Source organism: Amphiura filiformis, chromosome 3 (genome assembly GCF_039555335.1).
Source record: "Amphiura filiformis chromosome 3, Afil_fr2py, whole genome shotgun sequence".
Taxonomy (NCBI): Eukaryota; Metazoa; Echinodermata; class Ophiuroidea; order Amphilepidida; family Amphiuridae; genus Amphiura; species Amphiura filiformis.
The window spans coordinates 40,484,676-40,504,926 of NC_092630.1; the positions used below are offsets into that span (position 1 = coordinate 40,484,676).

General features: G+C 36.9%; 1 protein-coding gene across 1 annotated transcript; it reads right to left on the bottom strand.

The window, feature by feature from the left end:
* Positions 1–9,028: 9,028 nt before the first annotated feature.
* LOC140148507 (proton myo-inositol cotransporter-like) lies at positions 9,029–17,063 on the bottom strand. The gene is made up of 8 exons (XM_072170494.1): positions 16,975–17,063; positions 16,517–16,634; positions 14,813–14,976; positions 14,286–14,394; positions 11,554–11,819; positions 10,815–10,967; positions 10,247–10,471; positions 9,029–9,481 (listed from the first exon to the last, which is right to left on the bottom strand). The coding sequence occupies exons 2-7, from the start codon at positions 16,618–16,620 to the stop codon at positions 10,287–10,289; spliced, it is 981 nt and encodes a 326-aa protein (XP_072026595.1). The 5' UTR covers positions 16,621–16,634; positions 16,975–17,063; the 3' UTR covers positions 9,029–9,481; positions 10,247–10,286.
* Positions 17,064–20,251: the final 3,188 nt, after the last annotated feature.

Here is a 20,251-nt window from a genome sequence, read left to right on the forward strand (position 1 = left end):
CGGAAGTGCCGAGCAACAACCCAAAGAGATTACGGTACACATTTACCTGCACAAAGTAGGTCGGTGTGCTTTTTAACAAGAATTTAAAATGATTGATAATTTTAGTAAATATCTATTTAAATTAACATAATTTCATATTTCAAATAAAATTTGGCTGTCTACAGTATACAATTGTAGTTATTGTACTTTGTACATTAAAACTGGAATGAAAATATGCGTAGCAATCGTTAATCGTGTGATATGGTCCAAAACTTTTGAACAGTGTCAAGGGTCACGATAATGAATTATTCATATGGAATTATTATTAAATTAGTTTTGTGAGAGCTACCGCACACAGGAAAGTCTACCTTGGTGCGTTTTTTGCAGATATTACAATGCATGTGATGTTAAGGGGGTACTACACCCCTGTGGTAAATTTGTGACTATTTTTGCATTTTTCTCAAAAAATAATAACACACTGGTAACAACATTTATGTATATTATTGGGGCAAGGAATTCAATTAGGCTCCTACTACACTGAAATTTCAGTGACTCAAGACAAGCGGTTCAGTATGTATGGTAAGAAATGAGGTAGGCCTACATTCTAGCGGTACCTCTTTTCTTATCATAAATAACGAACCACTTGTCTTGGGTCACTGAAATTCCAGTGTAGTAATTAGATTCCTTGCCCCTAGGCTATAATATAGGCCTACATAACTTTTGTTACCACTGTTTTATTAGTTTTTGAGAAAAATGCAAAAATAGGCAAAAATTGATCGAGGGGTGCAGTACCCCCTTAAGGCCGTTTAAAATTAATGGTTCTCGTCCTCTCCCTCCTCAATTTGTCAGATTTTATTTGATTTTTCTATAGGCCCCTAGATTTTTCTTTTTTTTAGACTTTGGAATACTTCAGGAAAACGTTTAGGCCTATAGGCCTACTAACACAAGTTTATTAGAGGACATGGATCACTTCCAAGACCAAGACTTTTTGTGGTAGGCCTATTCACATTAATTAATTAATTAATTAATTTTTTTAAAGGGCCTCCTCCTTTCCTCGAGCAATGTCATGCTAATTTTACATGAAACTACCTCATCAATTATTGAAATCCTCTGGACGGCCTAAAAACTAAGGAACGTCCCTAAAGTAGCTGGAGAAACAACCGATAGGCCTACATTGATCTTTTTATTTTTCTTGCTGATAGGTAGGCCTAAAATAGGCCTAGGCCTATATGACAAAAGTGCTAGGTGTAGCTAGGTGTGTGGGTGCGTTGCGGGGTGGGGGTCGTACTGGGAGCTGCGTTTGCATGGGTGATGGCGCGGGGGCACCACTTTGCAAAAGTTCATTCTACAAATCATGGTAAGTGGTCCGCGCATAGGAATCCAATGTAAATTTGTCATTTTTTTCTCCAAATAACAACCACATCAAATATTACGTAGGCTCTATTCCAAAGTTATTGATGGAGATAAATAACTTGATGTGATATAACGCTCTTTTGTAGTGCAGAAATTAACAAAAAAAGTTCAATAATTGTAGACAAGATAGGTTTAGACCACTCCCCCAAAAAAAAAAAAAACCCGGGTAATTAAGTGGTCCAGATGACTAAACACATATGCATTTGACCAATTAGCCTGAAAGATATTTTTTCACATTATTTATTTTTTGACTAGCCCATTTTCTCACATGAAACGGTTTGACTACAAAAACAATGATAAATGCATCTACGCACAGTTTCCACCTATATATAGATACACCGGAGTACACATATATTTCCAGCACATGGTTGAGTGCATAGCATCATTATATAAGATCTGTGTGAGATCTAGTGGAAAATAGACATCTGTGATTGGTTTTTGCAAAAACATCAAAAGTTACGTTCATCCAATCAGATTTTTTTTTATATCGAACGAAAACTAACACTTCCCCCTAAAAACGCTCATGACCTAATGTAATAGAGCGTTTTTAGGGGGAAGTGTTAGTTATTATTGGGGTCCTTAGCTACTAACGGTGTTCAAATTGGGCCGTCATGCTCAATATGTGATGTGATTCCGTAGACAGAGGGGAAGTTGTCCTTCGTGCACTTTTAGATCTGTCTGCGGCATTCGATACCACGGTATCATGCTCAAACGTTTACAGGATAGAATTGGTTTGGTAATGTATTGCAATGGGTTCATACATATCTTAATTGTAGAAGTAATCGTGTATTTATTGATGGTTGTGTTTCTAATTCAAGCCCTTTTGTATTTGGTGTTCCACAGGGTTCTGTGATTGGGCCAATGAAGTTATACCCTGCTAGTGGGGGACATAATTCGTAATATAAACACAATGTCTCATTTCATATATATGCAGATGATACACAATTGTATGTTTCCTTTTGTCCTAACATCCCGGGTGCTGCTGAGAAGGCGTTGCAAAAACTTGAAGCCTGTATCCACGAACTGCAAAACTGGATGAATATAAATAAACTCAATGAACAGTGACAAAACGGAATTTTTCATTGCTGGATCCCATTATCGCCTTCTAAAGCTTCCGAATCTTGAACTCAAAGTTGGCCAAAGCATTATAAAACCAAAGATACTCAATCTTTGATAAAACCATCTCCAAATGTTCGTAACCTCGGGGTGATTTTTGACAGTCATATATGACAAATCAAGTGAACTCAATCGTTTCCTCTGTCAATCTCCAGCTTCGCAACATCAGAAGAATACAGTATCATACGGACACTAAACATCATGTTGTCCGGGCCCTTATACTTTCGCGTTTGGATTATTGTAACAGCCTTCTCTATGGACTCAAGTCTCAAGATCTTCGCCGCCTTCAATCCCTTCAACACAAAGCATCCAAGCTAATTTTCTCCGTTCCTAGACGTACTGATCAGCTCTGATCCAAAACCTCTCATGAACAATCTTCATTGGCTTCCGATTAGCAACCGCATTCGATTCAATCTCTGTCTTCTGATTTATAAGTGCCTGACTGACTCTCCGGGGGGGGGGGGCACTGGGCATTGACGGGGGTATCATGCGTGGCCATAAAGTTTCAAATAGCACCCTAAACAAGTATTTACAAGGTCTGAAAATGCACCCCTAAACAAGTATGACAAGTTCAATTTCATACCCTAAATAAGTATTGACATCATTTTTTGCCCCCATTAGAAGCAAGTAAGTCAGTCATATTTTGACTCTAAAACCCTTCATGATTACTGGGAAAACACAAATTCAAAAGTTTATAATTTTTAACCTTTATTTACTACATTTGTTTCAAAGGACCCTAAACAATGATTTATTGTACAAGGTACACCCTTTTTTCTCAAATTTCCTTGCTTTAGATACCCTATTCACGATACGTAAGTACAGTGCCTGATCATAAAAAAAGACCCTTTTTACTTGAATCTTTGGCCACGCATGATACCCCCTGGTCAATGACCAGTGGCCCCCCCCTGGGCTGACTCTGCTCCACGATACCTCATCGATTCAATTAGTCTTAAGCCAACACCTCAACATTCCCACGTGCAAGTTAACCTGTGGTGATAAGTCACTTACAGCTGCTGGACCGTCCATCTGGAACAGCCTGCCGCGGAACATACGGGAAGCTTCTTCTCTCACACAATTCAAAAAGCTGCTGAAAACTCACTTGGTACAATTTTTAGTATTTTTCATTTTGTCTTTGCATTGACTTTTCTTGTTTTCCACTGGCTGGTTATTGTTTGTTGTTGGTATTATAGGTGCGCGTTTAGATCAAGTTTTTGCACAAGCGCCTTAAATCACCTTTATGTATAGGGGTGTATGTATGTAGGCCTATAGCATCACAATTTAGGCACTGTAACTCCAATACAATTGATCCAAGGCGCTACATGAAATATCAGGCAAGGTGTGTGGCAGTACATAATGTAGTGTATTAGCAAGAGCAGCCATAATGTACCGGTGCTGCCCTCACGAGATCACGTTCTACTTATTTGAGGCAATAATAAATTATGAAAAAGTCGATCGGTATATACCCACAGACCAGTTACGCCATTCTCCCCTATTTATTATTAGGCCTAAAAATTGTTTGATTGGTGTAACCCGACTGACCCTAAAAAAGGTCCGACCCTAGACTTTTTTCTTATCCCCCCAAAAAAAAAGTACCAAAGCCTTTATCATACGCAATTTTCAATTAACAGCTTAAAATGTTACGCCAATCAAACAATTTTTTTAGGCCAAATGTTATTTCACTTCAGCAAATTGATTTGAATTTAATTTAAAAACATAAAGCAAGAAAAAGAACAAACAGCTGCAACTCACAACTCATTTAAACAAATGTCTTGCGAAGAGAATTGGAACTTTCTACATTGGGAGCATTGCGAATATGGATTGGAAAGTTGTTGCACACTGCATCCACTAAAGGCCGACATACACGAGGCAATTTTCCAAGCAATTGCCTGTTGCACACACCTTGCAAAAAGATTGCTCCGTATATTTTGGATTTGCAAGGAATTAATCCCCAAGCATCAGGCAAATTAATCCCCCGAGCAACATGCAAAAAAGTAGAGACATGTTCTACTTTCAAGGTTGTTGCATGCAATCTAACCTCCTCCTCCAGCCAATCAGCTGAGGAACACCGGCTGGTCACTGCATTCATTTGGAAATGTGTAGGGACCAGCTTGATTCACCATCCACAACATGATAATGTGTGCACATGCTACATTATAATACACTTGTAGGCCTATGTTGTTGTTGGTGGTGGTGGCGTTTAGCCCTTTTGATCTTAGTTTTCCTTAGCCTTTTCTTTATGGAAAATTGTATAGATATACAGGAGAGGATGGCAATCTTTTGCTTTCAGGACAACACATGAGCCATTTTGATATGATTACGAAAATCATTAACCACTACTTATGTTTTGAGTATATCCCCAAACCTAAGACCACACTCAAGGAATTGCAAGGCCCCACATTGCTTCGTGTATTTTGATCAATTGCTCAGCTTCATGGTCAGTGAGCACATAACTCACCCACTAAGTAATGGGCCTTGCAATTGAAATTGCCTCGTGTATGCCCTGCTTAAGACTCTGTCCCCAGCACAAGTTACATGTCCCATTATCCTGATTATATTAGAACTGCAAGATTCGGACTTTGGTAACATGCATGACTTTTGATCGGTGACGTCGTGATATTGATCAGAGATAGCCTTTGTGTAGCTCAAGAAACATGGTCAATGTTTACATTATTATAATATTTACAATCAGCAAAGAGAGCCGTTCCCTGTGACGACAAAAATAATGGAAACCAGTAGGCCTACAAACATGATGGATACTTGTGCAGATCGCTACAGAGAAGAGTTTCCTGACGACCCTGGATACCCGCAAAATTTGAATGTTGTAGACATTGTTGTGCTGATCGTGTATTTCGTAATTATTTTGATAGTCGGTTTCGCGGTAAGTTAAATTTTCAATGTACTTTATTACCACAGAACCTAAATTTGTGGGGATTACTTAAGGGATGGGGTATGAACGTTTGGACAGTAGCCTACTTATTGTGGGACATTAGAGCACATCCGACATATCGAATTGCATTCTGAATACGAAGAATGTCCTTCTGATATCAAATAATTTTGATTTTTTGAAATTCGCAATGTAATACACCTTTTATGGCAAATGATTAAAAATTGATATTTTTGATATTTAACAGTAGGCCTACTCGAAGTAAACTTTATAGATCTGATGATTTATACTTAAAGTGTATGCAGGTGGGATGAAAAGCCGACGATCAATTGAGAATTTTTCCCCAAAACACCAACAAAATTAGGTCTTTATGGGAAAAAAATCCATATCTTCAATATGAAAGGTCAAAATGTTCAATTGGTCATCGGCTTTTCCTCACAGCTACATACACTTTAAGAATATATCAGCAGATTTATAAAATTTACTTCGAGGACTGTTATATATCAAGAATGTGAAAAATATCAAATTTTAATAATTCGTCATCAAATTTGTATTATATCGTGAATTTCAAAAAATGAAAATTATTTGGTATCAAAAAGACATTCTTCGTATTCAGAATGATGCAATTCAATATGTCTGATGTGCTCTCATGTCCCACAAAAAATACTGTCGAAACGCTCAAAACGCTTATTCCAGATCCCTGAACAGGTTATAATTTTTTTGCTCACGGAGTGAACTATGATTTCACTTGAACCCACATCTCATATGCATAGGTTACCCCTTACATACCCGGTGTTTTGAATAGCTCTTGTACCCACCAACCATGTGGTTTAAGGCCCGGTCACACTATGACGAATAGGGGTGAACGGCAAGTGACGGGTCGTTTGTGAGTACCTGCGGCATTGAAATGCGATGGGTTACGATTTTTAAACGATGGTCCACGATTTAAAACTTTTGTGCCATTTTTTACATTTTTGACGTCAGTTCGATTTCAATAGACTGTCCGGCACGATGCAATTTTGAATTTCATATATAAAGAAATAACAATAATAATAAAAAATATTTTAATATTTTAACATCAATATCAATAACAATAAAAAATATTAAAATATTTTTTATTGTTATTGATATTGATGTTAATATTTTTGATTATTATTGATATTGATATTTTATTATTATTGATATTGATGATAATATTGTTGATTATTATTGATATATTGATGTTAATATTTTTGATTATTATTGATATTGATATAACAGTTTGGATTTTTAATGATATTGATTTTAATATTTTGATTATTATTGATATTTATATTAATTTTTTTGATTATTATTGATATGTGTAATATTTTTGATTATTTTAAAATATCTTTGATTATGATAATTGATATTGATGTTAATATTTTTGATTATTATTGATATATATATATTAATAGTTTAGATTATTATTGATATTGATTTTACTATTTTTGATTATTATTGATATTTTTATTATTTTTTCTTGTTATTATTGATATGTGTAATATTTTTGATTATTATTGATATTGATGTTAATTTTTTTGATTATTATATAGATATTAATAGTTTGGATTATTATTGATATTGATTTTAATATTTTTGATTATTGTTGATATTGATGCTAATATTTTTGGTTATTATTGATATTGAGGTTAATATTTTTGATTATTATTGATATTGATATTTTTGAGTGGATAACCAGAACGTTGTGAAGCAGAGGAGGCTTAAAGGCATTCCTACAATGCACTATGATTGGGAAATTTGACCAATATAACCTAATTTTAGAGGCAAAGTCCCCATTGACACACACACAAAATGGTCATTTTAAAACTGCAGCCAACGAGCTAATAGTTGAGACTTAGGACTGATATTTGATTTTCTTACAGGAAACATTCATATTGTCCCACTGCATTAATTTTATTCCTAAGTCTCGATGTTTTCAATGTTAAATAATAGGATGAAAACATCAGATATTTGCACACAATCCCAATGCAAAGTATGGTCAACTTGCCACATGTGTACAAAAACCAGACATACCAAGGTCAGAAACCCCATTGGGTCATGGGAATGTCTTTAAACATCCTCTGGTTGTGAAGAGTGGAAACGCTAAAGTGGACTATACGACCCGCACACACACATGCTTTGATGTCGGCCGCTGTCAGCTGCCGTTCCTTGCCACAAGCAAATCCGCTGCCAGCCGTCTGACCTCGTTGCTTGTTGTCGGGCTCCGTCGATACATCGTCACTCGCCGCCCAGACAACGTCCGGTTTTGGTCGCTAGTCTCCGTTTCCTGTCGCAGCCTTTCGTCCCTTGCCGTCGTGTTGTCGCTGAAGCTCGTTCCCACTCGTCGGCGAATCTTGTTTTTCCTCTTTTTGCCGTCGCTTTGCCGTCAACATTTTGTGTTTTTCACGTTCGTCACCTTTCGTTGGTTATCGTCCGTCATAGTGTGACCGGGCCTTTAATAAGAGACTAGGAAATAATTCCTAATATCTCATCAGTATACCCTCGTTTGTATGCCTTAATCTAATCCTGCCACACATGACAAGGATTATATATTTAACGCATCTACACTGTAAAAATAGTGTTTAGAAAGTGGTGGCAAGAATGTGTTTAGAAACATTATGTTTAGAATATGGATGTCAGATGTTTAGAAATTAAACACCATCACTGACCAATGTTGAGAAATTTGACACATGATGTTTAGCTTTTAAACATGTTTAGAAAGTTGTGGCAAAATTGTGTCTAGAAAAGTGTTTAACTGCTAAACACTGTTTTTACAGTGTAATACCCCGTTTACATTGGGCGAAAGTCGTAATCGAATTCACTAAAGTCGTAATCGACTTAATTCGTATCATAAGTGTAAACAGGTACAGTCATAATTAATCGTAATTCAAAAGTCGTAATTCCACTGATGACTTGTATCATATCTATTATTGGATCTTGGAAATCCTCATGTTGTTCAATGTCACCATTGTATTGTAGGGAAAATCATAGCTGGGAATTTCAAGTTTTACCACTTTGGTATATAAGAGAGAAGGGATAGTTTCTCTTGGCAGAGCTGAGTTAGAAAGTGAATGTAGGCTTTCTAATGTGTTATGGTATGTGTCTTAAAACAAGGTACCTGTGAGCCAGTCAATTTGCTTAGCCAATAATTTGCTATAATTCCAGCAACATATATAAGAAGGAGATTTCGAGTGCAACAAAGTAGCCTACTGTCTTCCCAAAAGGGGAATATTCTTCTTCTGTCATGTCTGGTTTATGAAACAACACATCTGTCAATAAAGTGGATCAGTGCAGAAATAAGGAGAAATTGAGTGATTGGTGAAAGCAGCAAAATTGTTGAAATTGTCAGCTGTGCAAGGATTTTATACGCAAAGGATATACAAATTCAAGCCAATAGTGGACTTCGCTAAAAAGTGATCTTCGCAGGACAAGTGAATCAGGATATTACATCATGTCGTCTAGAATATCAGCTGCAACAGAGCTTTGTAATCAACAACAAGAAGAAGGCTACAAGATAAGTAGGTCCTAAACAGTGTATTTTATTGACTCCATCCAAATGATTTAATGTATTTATGTTCATTTGCAAAAATCATTGTTATATCATCTTTACCTTTCATATTCATATATTGTTAACTTTAATCAAACAGTGTGTTTTTGTGCATTCTGAAGTGAGTTTACGTAAAAGGTGTTTTTGGCCTTGAGTCATTTACGATTCGTAACAATCATAAATGGGTCTACTTGGATATGGTACGTTACGAGCTGTTACACCACGTTATCTTGCAGTGGTGTCCAAAATCAACATCGGTATGCTGTGATCAAATTGTAAATACTATAAAATTAAGTTCAAACTGCAAATTATTTTATCAACAGATATATGATACATGAAAGATTGGCACTTCGAAAGGTACAAAATTTTGTAAAAGTACAATGTAAGTAAACAAACAAAGAAACAAACAAAAAGTGAACCAATCTAAATAACACCCTTGGGCAACAGTCTATCAAGTTTCGATAGTCAGGTCATTCAATCAGTTCAAACTGCTCAAAATTCTCCATTCAGTTATCCCTCATCTGCAAGAATAAAGAAATAGATAATTATATGAATTGCCTCTGATTTAATATTGTAGAATGCTTATGATATATGGATGAGATTATCAATGGCCCGATTATTTTCTAGAGTCCATGGTTCCAGCCTGCCGGTAGCGGTTGTATGCTAGGGCATTTTCTTATTGTGAAGGTGTTTTTTATTTTAAGGTAATACACTATTTTAAAGTGTTGCGATTTGGTAGTTCACAACATCTTGCGAATGGTAATGAGCTTTGGCAAAAATTACATTGCTCATTTCCTTGCGAGCGTGTAGAAGAATTCAAATATCACATAAATAATTTTGTAGGTCCTGTGGTTCTTGAGTTATGTTGTAAAGAGGGCTGAAACAACAACACTTTTGTAAAATGTACATAACTCATTAACAACAATAAATTAAGCAAGTTTTCAAATTATATAGTTTGTAGAATGAACTTTTGCAAAACATCAATGTGTTATTTGCCAATAATTTATTGATCTAGAGACTGAAAATCGATTTTTATGGTTGCTTCGACCAACAACACCTCGTCTACCCTTAAATGGAATAGTCGTTACACGATATGAACACCATGTTTTTGTGTGAGTTTGTGGGAGATGGACGCATGTGAAATGGATTCTGTTGCAATTAGTGGTGGATGATTTCACAATTTGATTGGCCTATAAACTGAAGTTACAAAATATTTTTTTATGAAATAATACTAATTTTGTTTTATGAACACGATGAAGTACCATTAAATTATACCGATGTACTACCTTGATAAACATGATTTATGTGCCCGTGCATTATTTGGGTTCAGTCATTGAAGGTAGAATAAGATACGTCAGGTTTCCTGGAGCATCTACGCCTTGAGTAGTTCCACATGGGTTGGTTAAAAAGGTGTGTCACTTCCTCTAAAGGTTTGTCTTTCGTTTCTGGTAGAAATATGAGCACGAGAGCAAACCCAAATATGGCCATACTAAAATACAGAAGAAACGTGCCTATCATATAGGAAACGTTAAAATGATTATTGGAACAAACTAATTTAATTATTTTCTTGAAAATAAAGGCCTACATGATTATTAAGTTTAATACGTGATTATAATATTGTATTAATGTTATTCTAAATTTCAATTTGTTTCTGATCAATCATCGCATTGTAAAATAAAACAAGCATTCAATTTTATTTTAATTTTATCTTTCTGACATTCGTTCAAATGTTTCTATAGTAAACTTTACACAAGCACAACGTTTACAACAGTATCAAAATAAACAAAAGATTAATTACTAAATTAATTAATTAATTAATTAATTAATTAATTAATTAATTAACGAAATACGAACCATGACGAGTTATAGCCTTTGTCAAACTCAAAAATGTCATTGAGACAATCAAGTTAGCAGTCCAATTTGCGGTGGTGGCCGCTCCATTGCAAAAGCTCGAAGCCCACGGAGGATATATTTCTGCGTTGACTAACCACACCACTGGACCCATTCCTTTCAGAAAGAAACGCGGAAAGAAAGCAATATATTCATCATGATGTAATTTACAGTACGGGTGTGCCACAAATCATCTTAAAGTCAAATTGAAACTAAACTTAAAGGCCCACATAAAAATAACAGATGTGGAAATAAGAGTATAAACTGACCAGTAGATACCAGTTGTATTAGTAAGCTGTTGTAGTCCTACTAATTCAGGCACATTGGATGGACTAGGGGAAAGTTATCCCATATTTGCAAGACTATCCATGCCTTCAAGGTGAAATAAACCTACTCATGTTACCGTCTAGCCGTGGCCTGGCTTGCTGTCTGATCTTACCCAGGGAAAGATGACATTCCAATAGCCCCCTTTAAAACAGGTTCAGCCTAAGTAAAAATTAAACGCGCTCAACTTCATCTTTCATGGGTTAAAGTCGTAAACGTAGTAAATTATAAGCACCAATTTTTTTTTCAATCAACACGCAACATAATTTATGCAACATTAATATTTTGTAAACGTATATTTTTGTCTTCGCCGGTATTCATTCATAGTCATGCAATTATGGAGAACATGCCGTAATAAAAAGGAGTTAAGGCACATTACCTAGTCCAAAACTAAGAAGATATATCATCATTCCAACAAGTGCCACATAGCTGTAATTGGACGGACAAAAGTTGACAGCCCACGTATATGGAGTTGAATTATTTTGAGAATGACTAGAAGATTTGCTACACCTTCCTGTAAGAGCATATTTAGCATCAACTTTGTCAACAGGTAAACAGGACCCAGTGTTGTTGACAACAAACATGTCATTAGCTTCCGAGTAGCAAAAACCGCACCATTCGTCTAGAATACATTTATTGCACGAACTGGAAAGACAAAGACAAAATGAAGAAAATTATAAACAATACAATGTATAATGCATTTGTGATCATGGTGATGTGGTATATCAAAAGGAGTTTTCAGAAGGTTGTCCAGGCTAGTGCTTTTCTTCTTTGTCGGTCTCCAACATGCACTTGAGCTTATCTTGGAACACAAATACTTGAAGTCTGTGACATTGTTGATGGTGCTACCATTGACTTTGAGTGCTGGCTGAGCATTACAGTTTGCAGTCATATATTCTGTATTAGGTGCACTGATGACTAGGTCTAGATCTGCTGCTGCAGCTGCAGTCCTAGTAAGCTGTGACTAGCTCGGGTTCCGACAGGTCAATATCATGACCGAAATCTTGGTCATTCAGTATCTTAGCAGGATACCTGCTTGACTGAGGATGTGGATTTCTTTAGAAGTTGGTCTACCAGGACGATGAACACGAATGGCGCCAACACATCACCCTGACGCACCCCAGTTCTTACTTGGAAAGGCTCGGAGATACGTCCATTAACCATAACGGCACTAGTAGATTCATTGTAGAGTACCTGCATGGCATTGAACACAACATTTGGTATTCCGTTATGCCGCCGGACTGAAAACAAGGGAAGTCGGTACTCCTTAAAGCCTTCCATGATTCTCCTCAAGATGTGTATTTGCTGAGCACAGCTGCGTCCTGATCTAAAACCAACCTGGTTGCCTCTCAGTAAATGATCAATTTGAGGTCGAATGCCGGGGTCGAATGCTGTTCAGAAGAATCTTGATACACTTTTGCAGCAAAATAGACATACCACGGTAGTTTGTCATGAGAGACAGAGATCGCCATTTTGGTAGATGAATAAATTATTATTATACATTTTGTAACCATTGACGTGGCGGTGTTAGTGTTGAGAATACTTCCATACAGAACTTGTGAATCATATCAACCATGCTATCTCCGCCTCCCTGAAATGCTTCAGCAGTTACAGAACAGTACAATACTACTGCCTTGTTGGTGTTCATGGCTGATATTGCTTCAAGTACTTCTCTACAAGTTGGGAGCTCAGTGATAATAGGAAGATCTTCAACAGCTGGTGCAGTAAGTTCAGAAACGCCTGTGCCGCTGTCGTTTTTAAGGAGTGAGCTTTTAAAAATGTTCCCTCCATTTCTGGAGCAGATCATGGTCACTGGATGGGGCTAATCAATCCCTCTTTTTGACTTTCACATCTTTCTTTGACTTCTTCGCAGAAAGCGAGTGAATGCTGTTCCAGGTGGTGGTGTAATTCCCCATCTTATCGGCCAGCTTTAGGTCATCAAGTTCCGACATCTTTCTCCAGATTACCGAGACTCAGATATGGAGTACTACTTTTTGGCCTCATCCCTTTCAAGTATAAGTCTAATTGATGTATCTGACACCCAACTTGGCAGTCCGCATGGCTCTTGCTTAGCTTTCCAATCACTTTCTTGGCAACTTCACGAACCACCGTTTTAAAGGACTGATGGGTGAAACCGTGATGAAATGTCTCCCATGCTCAAGACTTGGAATTTGTTCGATAGCTCAAGCTGAAACTCCTCCTTTGTATCAGGGTCTTGCAACATCTTCCAGTTGAATTTCGGTCTCTTGCAAGATTTTCCTTTGCTTATTGGCAGACTGATACCTACGATTATCAGAATCCACTTATACCAAGCTGTATACTCGACAGGTGCAGAGAGAATTGATCTCCCTGCTGTTTATTAGGAAGTGATCTAACTGGTGGATTGATCCAGCTGAATGGGCCTAAGTCATGAGACGGTTCCTGGGTTGGGGAAATCTCATTTAAGCAGGTCTAAGATTGTACTCTTGGCAAATGTTTACCAGACGCTCACGATTGTTATTATTATTCAATGGAATATATTCCGAAGTAACAAATAAAATATGCTAAGCAAAACCTAGCAAACACTACTCTACTTCAACCTGGAGAGGGGAAGGGGCTCAAACAAACACAAACACATCTGGTAAGATATTGAGAGATTACGAGTCTGACGCCAAAATTGAAATACGTCTACGCGTACACCAATAGAGTGATTTTAATATAACAGATCCAAAAGAAAAATAGTACTCCTCGATATATTTCATTTCCTATCAGGAATCTTGTTCACGACAGTTGTGTTTCCAGATGTCAGCCGGCCTTTGAATATAATATCAAAACGGCAACCCCGGGCGGCAACCGTCAAAAGTGGCGACGTCATTACAGTCACCAAGAACTGCCGACATCGTCATTGCAAATGAACAAAGTTCCTGATAGGCACTAAAATATATCGAATGAGTACTATATTAGCTTATATTCTCTTGGATCTGTTACCAGGACTTTTTTTATTTGATTGACATTTGAACGATCCTGATGAACCTCGCCATAAGAGAGATTTTGAATTGATTTTATGTATAGCCACCTTAAGTTTGGCGTTATAAATCACAATTTTTCAATTGTTTTAGGTACTGAACTTACCCGTGTACACTACACATTCCAGCGTAGGGTTCTTCAAATGACACAGAAGGAGATCTTTTTGATATTAAAAACAGTGACGTGATAATAAATACCAAACCAATCAATATTCCTAAATTGAAAAAATAAAAACCATGTAAGATACTTTAAAAGACTGATTGCTGATAATAATAATTAGGCCTATGTCAAATTTGGACAAAAATGCTCATTTTTGGACCCCCGTAACAAAAAAATTCTTGAGTAAAATTTTTTTGAAATTAATTTTTAAAAACTAGATAAAAACATCGAGGACTCGTTTTTTATTTTTTGAATTTTGACCAACTTTGAGAAATTTGCACCAAAAATAGTTGAAATTTGGGCGAAAATCAGGACTTTTTTTCTGATTTTTTTGACAATTGAGCATTTTCAACCATTTTTGTCACAAAGTTGGTCATATGCTTTTTTAGTTGTTGAAAGTCGAACATTTCAAAATGGCCACAGTCTCAAATGGATTTTGTGGATGTAGTTATAACAGTCTCTATTGCACTTACCCATCAAACTAATTAGAATCAGTTTTCTTCTTCCAATTTTATCAACTAAGCAAAAGCTAATGATGTGACCAACAGCAGAACACGATAAGACGGCACTAGATAGCCACAACGTGATTACGTCTGATCTTACCCCAGACATCTGAATAACGGAACTATTGTAGTATCTGTAAAAATAGGGACAACCGTCCCGAATAAGTCGTCCGATTATATGACATCATGCAGTTATTGTTAACTACATGTATGCACACAACACAGGGGCACTCACAATAGGCAATTGAACCCTACTGGTAGCGCTGTGTTGTAGCTATACGGGTTGAACTAGTTAGTATCATATATCAAAAAGTATAAAAGCTATGATTTTAGTACTTTCTCTATGTTTCAATTACTTATTCTTTTCCAAATATCTGAATCTTCAAACCGGTACAAGCTTTAATAACGGGGGAACATACATTTTTATTAAAAAGAAATCCTACCATCTATCCAAACTCGCCGTGTTATTCCAATGCACATTTTACTTCACCGGGCAGCCATTTTTGATCGTATTTTGAAGATTGGTGTCATAAAACCGTCATAGGTACAAATTTAGTACTTTCTGTCAATCAATTATGGCTTATTCTCTACATGTCAATCTTTAAATAATTGGCATAGTCCTTATAATAACGGTGGTCCGCATTGATGAGTAAATGACAGCAAACAGCTGCAAACCAGTGAAAAATATCCCAAAACTCGGTCAGTAGAGCTCCCCTCGTACATGTCAATAGAGTCATTATCGATTGGATTAGTCATCCGTAGCGGACAATTCGGTCGCTCATTGGATCAATATTATCAGGCGGTAATAAATTTGCATTGGACAATAGATTACTATATAATGGTTTAGTACTGCATATATCGGTTTAATCTTCAATAAGCGGGTTTATGGCTGGAAAGGTCACGGTGAATTCGCCGTGGACGTAAGTGCACTATGAGAAGATTAAACACACAGCTGAAGCAAGCTACAAACTCAATTACTGGTGCAGCTAGGACCCAAGTTTGCTTGTAATTGCATTTAAACTATTCAAATGAAACCATTTAACCAAATAAAAGTGCAAGCTAAATTCTGTTTGAGAGCTACACTGACTGAACTTAAAACAGGCTGCCAAACATACGACTTATGCTGCATGCCACAAAGGGTTACCCGCCTAAAATCGGACGACTTAAAAAGGACGTCATCGGAGGCTTCGGAAGATTTTTAATATTGGGGGTATCAATATGAGGCCTTTTCCGAGGCGCGGAACGCTGAGAGGGTGGGTGCGGGAGGTGGTGTCCTCCCGCTTTTGAAATGCATGGATTTTACATGAATTGTTCCTTAATTTATGAATTACACCTTCAAATTATGAATTTTACCTTCAAATTATTAACCTAAAATTATAAATTTTACCCTAAAATTATGAATTTTACCTTGAAATTATGCATTTTAACCTAAAATTATAAATTTTACCCTAAAATTATGAATTATTGGGGGAGGGCTAGGGTACTTGGCCCACCAAAGTTATTGAGGGGGCGGTCCCCACCCCTGGTTCCGGACCCACTGGTTACGATAATGATTCCAACCATAGATAAACAAAGGTAAAAGTTTTAAATCGTTGTAGTTCGTTTGTCTCCAGGAGACTCCAGTATAGTTATTCTACTATGAATGGCCGTTAAATGATAGAAACAAAGTCTTACTGCACTGCGTTCACCCCTATAAATTGTTGTAATAAATGCAGACCACTTCCAAGAAGCAGTGCCCTCCTGACAGCAGCGGTTTTAAATATTTTTTGTACCATCATGACCACAGGAACACCTATGATGAATAAAACAAAAACAAAGTAGTCCTGTTAGTATCAAGAAATATTTTCCATTTAGTACGAATTGTGTGTTTGGTGAACAACAAAAAGAAAAATGATACACCCTTAAAACACGTTACTGTTTGTTAACAAGAAAGTCTGCTGATGATGACGCAAGTTTAATAGTTTGCTAGAGTTATTGCAAGATGATTGCAAAGTAATGGGAGTGGCAAAGAATTACAGTAAATGTTAGAATACCAAATTGTGGCCATCTGTTATAGAAGTATAGAAGACATGTCCCAGTTTGAACAAGATATCATCCTATTATATTTTCAAGGCTTATGAAAATATGCCTACCTTCAGATTGATGCTCTTTTCTTTCAATCTCTGCCCTCTTTATATAATCGTATTCTTTTCCAGATCTCTGATACCCATGAACTCTCTCAAGTATTAAAAACCTCGCGTCGAGGTTTTGCCAAGTTTTAAAAATAACGGTTACTTAATGAAATAACGGTTAGTTCATGTAAAAGAAGAAGTGAAATTTAGCAAAACGCGACGAGGTTTATTTGCCCGTAAGAGAGCTCTATTGTTCCGCTATTGTATCCGCTATTGTATCCACTATTGTATTCTATTCATAAAAGCTACTGCAAGAATCGCGGCAATCCCTGATATTGCTGGTGTCTACCGCCGGCGTTTCGTATTTATTAACATTCAAAATGATCCGATACTCTTTCATTTATAGACTTATTCCCACCTTTTATATAATATTCAGAAATTGCAATTATGAAAACTACAAACTTTGAAAGTGAAAATATATTACCATCGAAAATATATCATACTTAAATTCTATAGAATCTATAGAGGCATTGCATGTGACGTATCATCCCGTAAATATGGCAGACTACTCAAATGCATTCAACAAAAGCATGATTGCAATCTATCGTGACAGTTCGTCTCACACACATAACCCTGCACTACGATCAAATAGGTTGATGACAACATTTGATTGAATGGACTGTACTCCGCCATAACTACGGTGAAGGACACCGGTTCAAATTCTTTGTTTGGAGCCAATCAATAATTTCATGCAGGGCCTCTATAGATACCCAACCCAGAAGTGCCCATTTATTTTCTAATTTTTTGTAATCGCGCCCAAATATCCCCGCAAATATCTTATACACGGTTTTATTGATTCATTTTGGGCATTTCAAAAGTTAGAAGTCGTCAAAATGGCAACATCCATTGATAGCAATGGTTGAGTAAACATTGTCTAAACACTAGATAAAAGACAGCTTTGTACTACAGAGAAGATGTGAGGAAAGGAGATAGATCCAGCTATCCTCAAACAAAATATGTGTGCTGCCGCTCATTCAAAAGTAATCACGCTATTCAGGTTTAACAATAAAATACAATAAAGGGGTTCGAACCCATGATGGCAGGGAACCTCTATTATTATCGGGAATTGCCTGTTACACGTGATCGCACACAAGGTCGTAGGCAATTGGTCGGACCTCATCTGCCCAGAACATATTGACCCAGGTCAGCATACCGCCATATCCTTCCCGACATGCTTAGTATAGCCAAGTCCGCAGAAGAGTGGATCCACACACTATGTACACAAATATACATTTGGCCACATTTTATTATACGATTAATACGAATTTATTAAACATGGTAACAAATATTCTCTAGCAAATCGGTTATAGATGGAACTGGTAGGCATATTATAAATTCGGGATATTAAATATCTTCCTGACCAGCCAGATCTGCGCATGGTCAAAGACGAGTATCAGACCGACGCAAACTGGCTTAGTCTCCACATCAGTCAGTTTGGTTCCGCCCTCCACAGGGAGCGTAACCTGTGTAGGAGACTCGGTCGGACCTGGTCGGACCTCATCTCTCCCCATCGATTGTGTCCTATAATCCCCGACATTGCCCTTATGAAGTCACATCGCCCTGATGATGGGTGTGATACACAACTTGCTGCTTAATAGTTTTAGGAAAAGGTCAGTGTCTGTATATCATCATACTATGCATACCATGCATGCAGACCCTAACATCCAGTTATATTTCAAATAAAATATGACCGAAGTTCCATGTCAAATTATAATTTCTGACGCTTGTTGACTCTTTCAATACGATTTATGATAAAGACTATTTTCAATTATCAAAATATCTTTATTAGGTTTGCAGTTTAAAAACCACTAACCGCGAAATGAGGATATCGAACATAGGCCCCGCAGGGCTACAAAAACTGCTAACCGCAAAATATGGATATCCAACTAGTTTGCCCTCGAAGCTGTAAAAACCACTCATCGCGAAATATGGATATCCAACTAGTTTACCCGCAGGGCTACAAAGAACCACAAACCGCGAAATATGGATATCTAACAAGTTTGCCCCGCAGGGCTACAAAGAACTGCTACCCGCGAAATATGGATATCCAACTAGTTTGCCCCTCGAAGCTTCAAAAAACCACTCATCGCGAAATATGGATATCCAACTAGTTTGCCCCGCAGGGCTACAAAGAACCATTAACCGCGAAATATGGATATCCAACTACTTCACCTCGCATGGCTACAAAGAACCACTTACCGCGCAATATCTTTTTACCTCAAAAAAAGAATTAATATCTACCAAAACACGTTTCAAAACGTAAAAAGGGGCCAAGTTTAAAAATCTTTCCTGTGTGGCTTTTCACCCTTTTTAAACTTGGTCCCATTTATGAAAGTTTCTAAAGACCCATACGAAGTCATCTTTAGGCTACTTGTTTGTTTTCTTAGTTGTCAGTGTTCATTTTGTAGAGTAAATTAATTAATGTTCGTGCTTGATTGAAGTTTTTCCGTAAAGACGTTATAATGTATTTTGATTTAAGCAAAAGTAGCAAATACTCACTTTGTTAAATTCTTCATCGTCTTGTGCGATCCTGCGCCTTATGTACAGATGTAGGGCCTAGTAATATGTAACAGGTTGACAGACAGTCAATTTGCTAAGTATATATAATACTCTACTACTCTTTATGAACACGCAATATAATGAAACATAAACCTTCAAATGTTTTGATAATACATAGCCTACGTCATATTGCACCGCTTTCGAACAGTCTTAAACCTAATTGTTGCATGTAGAAATTAGGACTCATTCTTCATGTTATTACGGTACCACTTTACTGAATGGGACCAAGTTTAAAAAAGGGTGAAAAGCCACACAGGAAAGATTTTTTAAACTTGGCCCCTTTTACGTTTTGAAACGTGTTTTGGTAGATTTCTTTTGCTCGTAGGTCGTAATCATGCCTGATGAGCCACCTGGGCGATTCAGGGATGAACATGAAGCCTATGAACTGGATGACAGCTGGAACCGCAGATATTAAGTACATTCCCCTGAAATATATTTCACAAACCTATTTAATTGAAAAAAGTATGCAATATTTATAAATTATGTCATTTAATTAAGATTTCTTGCGCGTACAGAAAAGAAAGAGCAATGTATACCAAAATATCACATAGCTTCAAAACGTTTGATACCGTGTATTCGGAATAAACTGCAAAACAACAATAGAGGGCGCTATCACTTCCACTAAAGTGCTCAATATTAGCACTTTAATACAAATTTCGTGCATTTTCAACGATGTCTC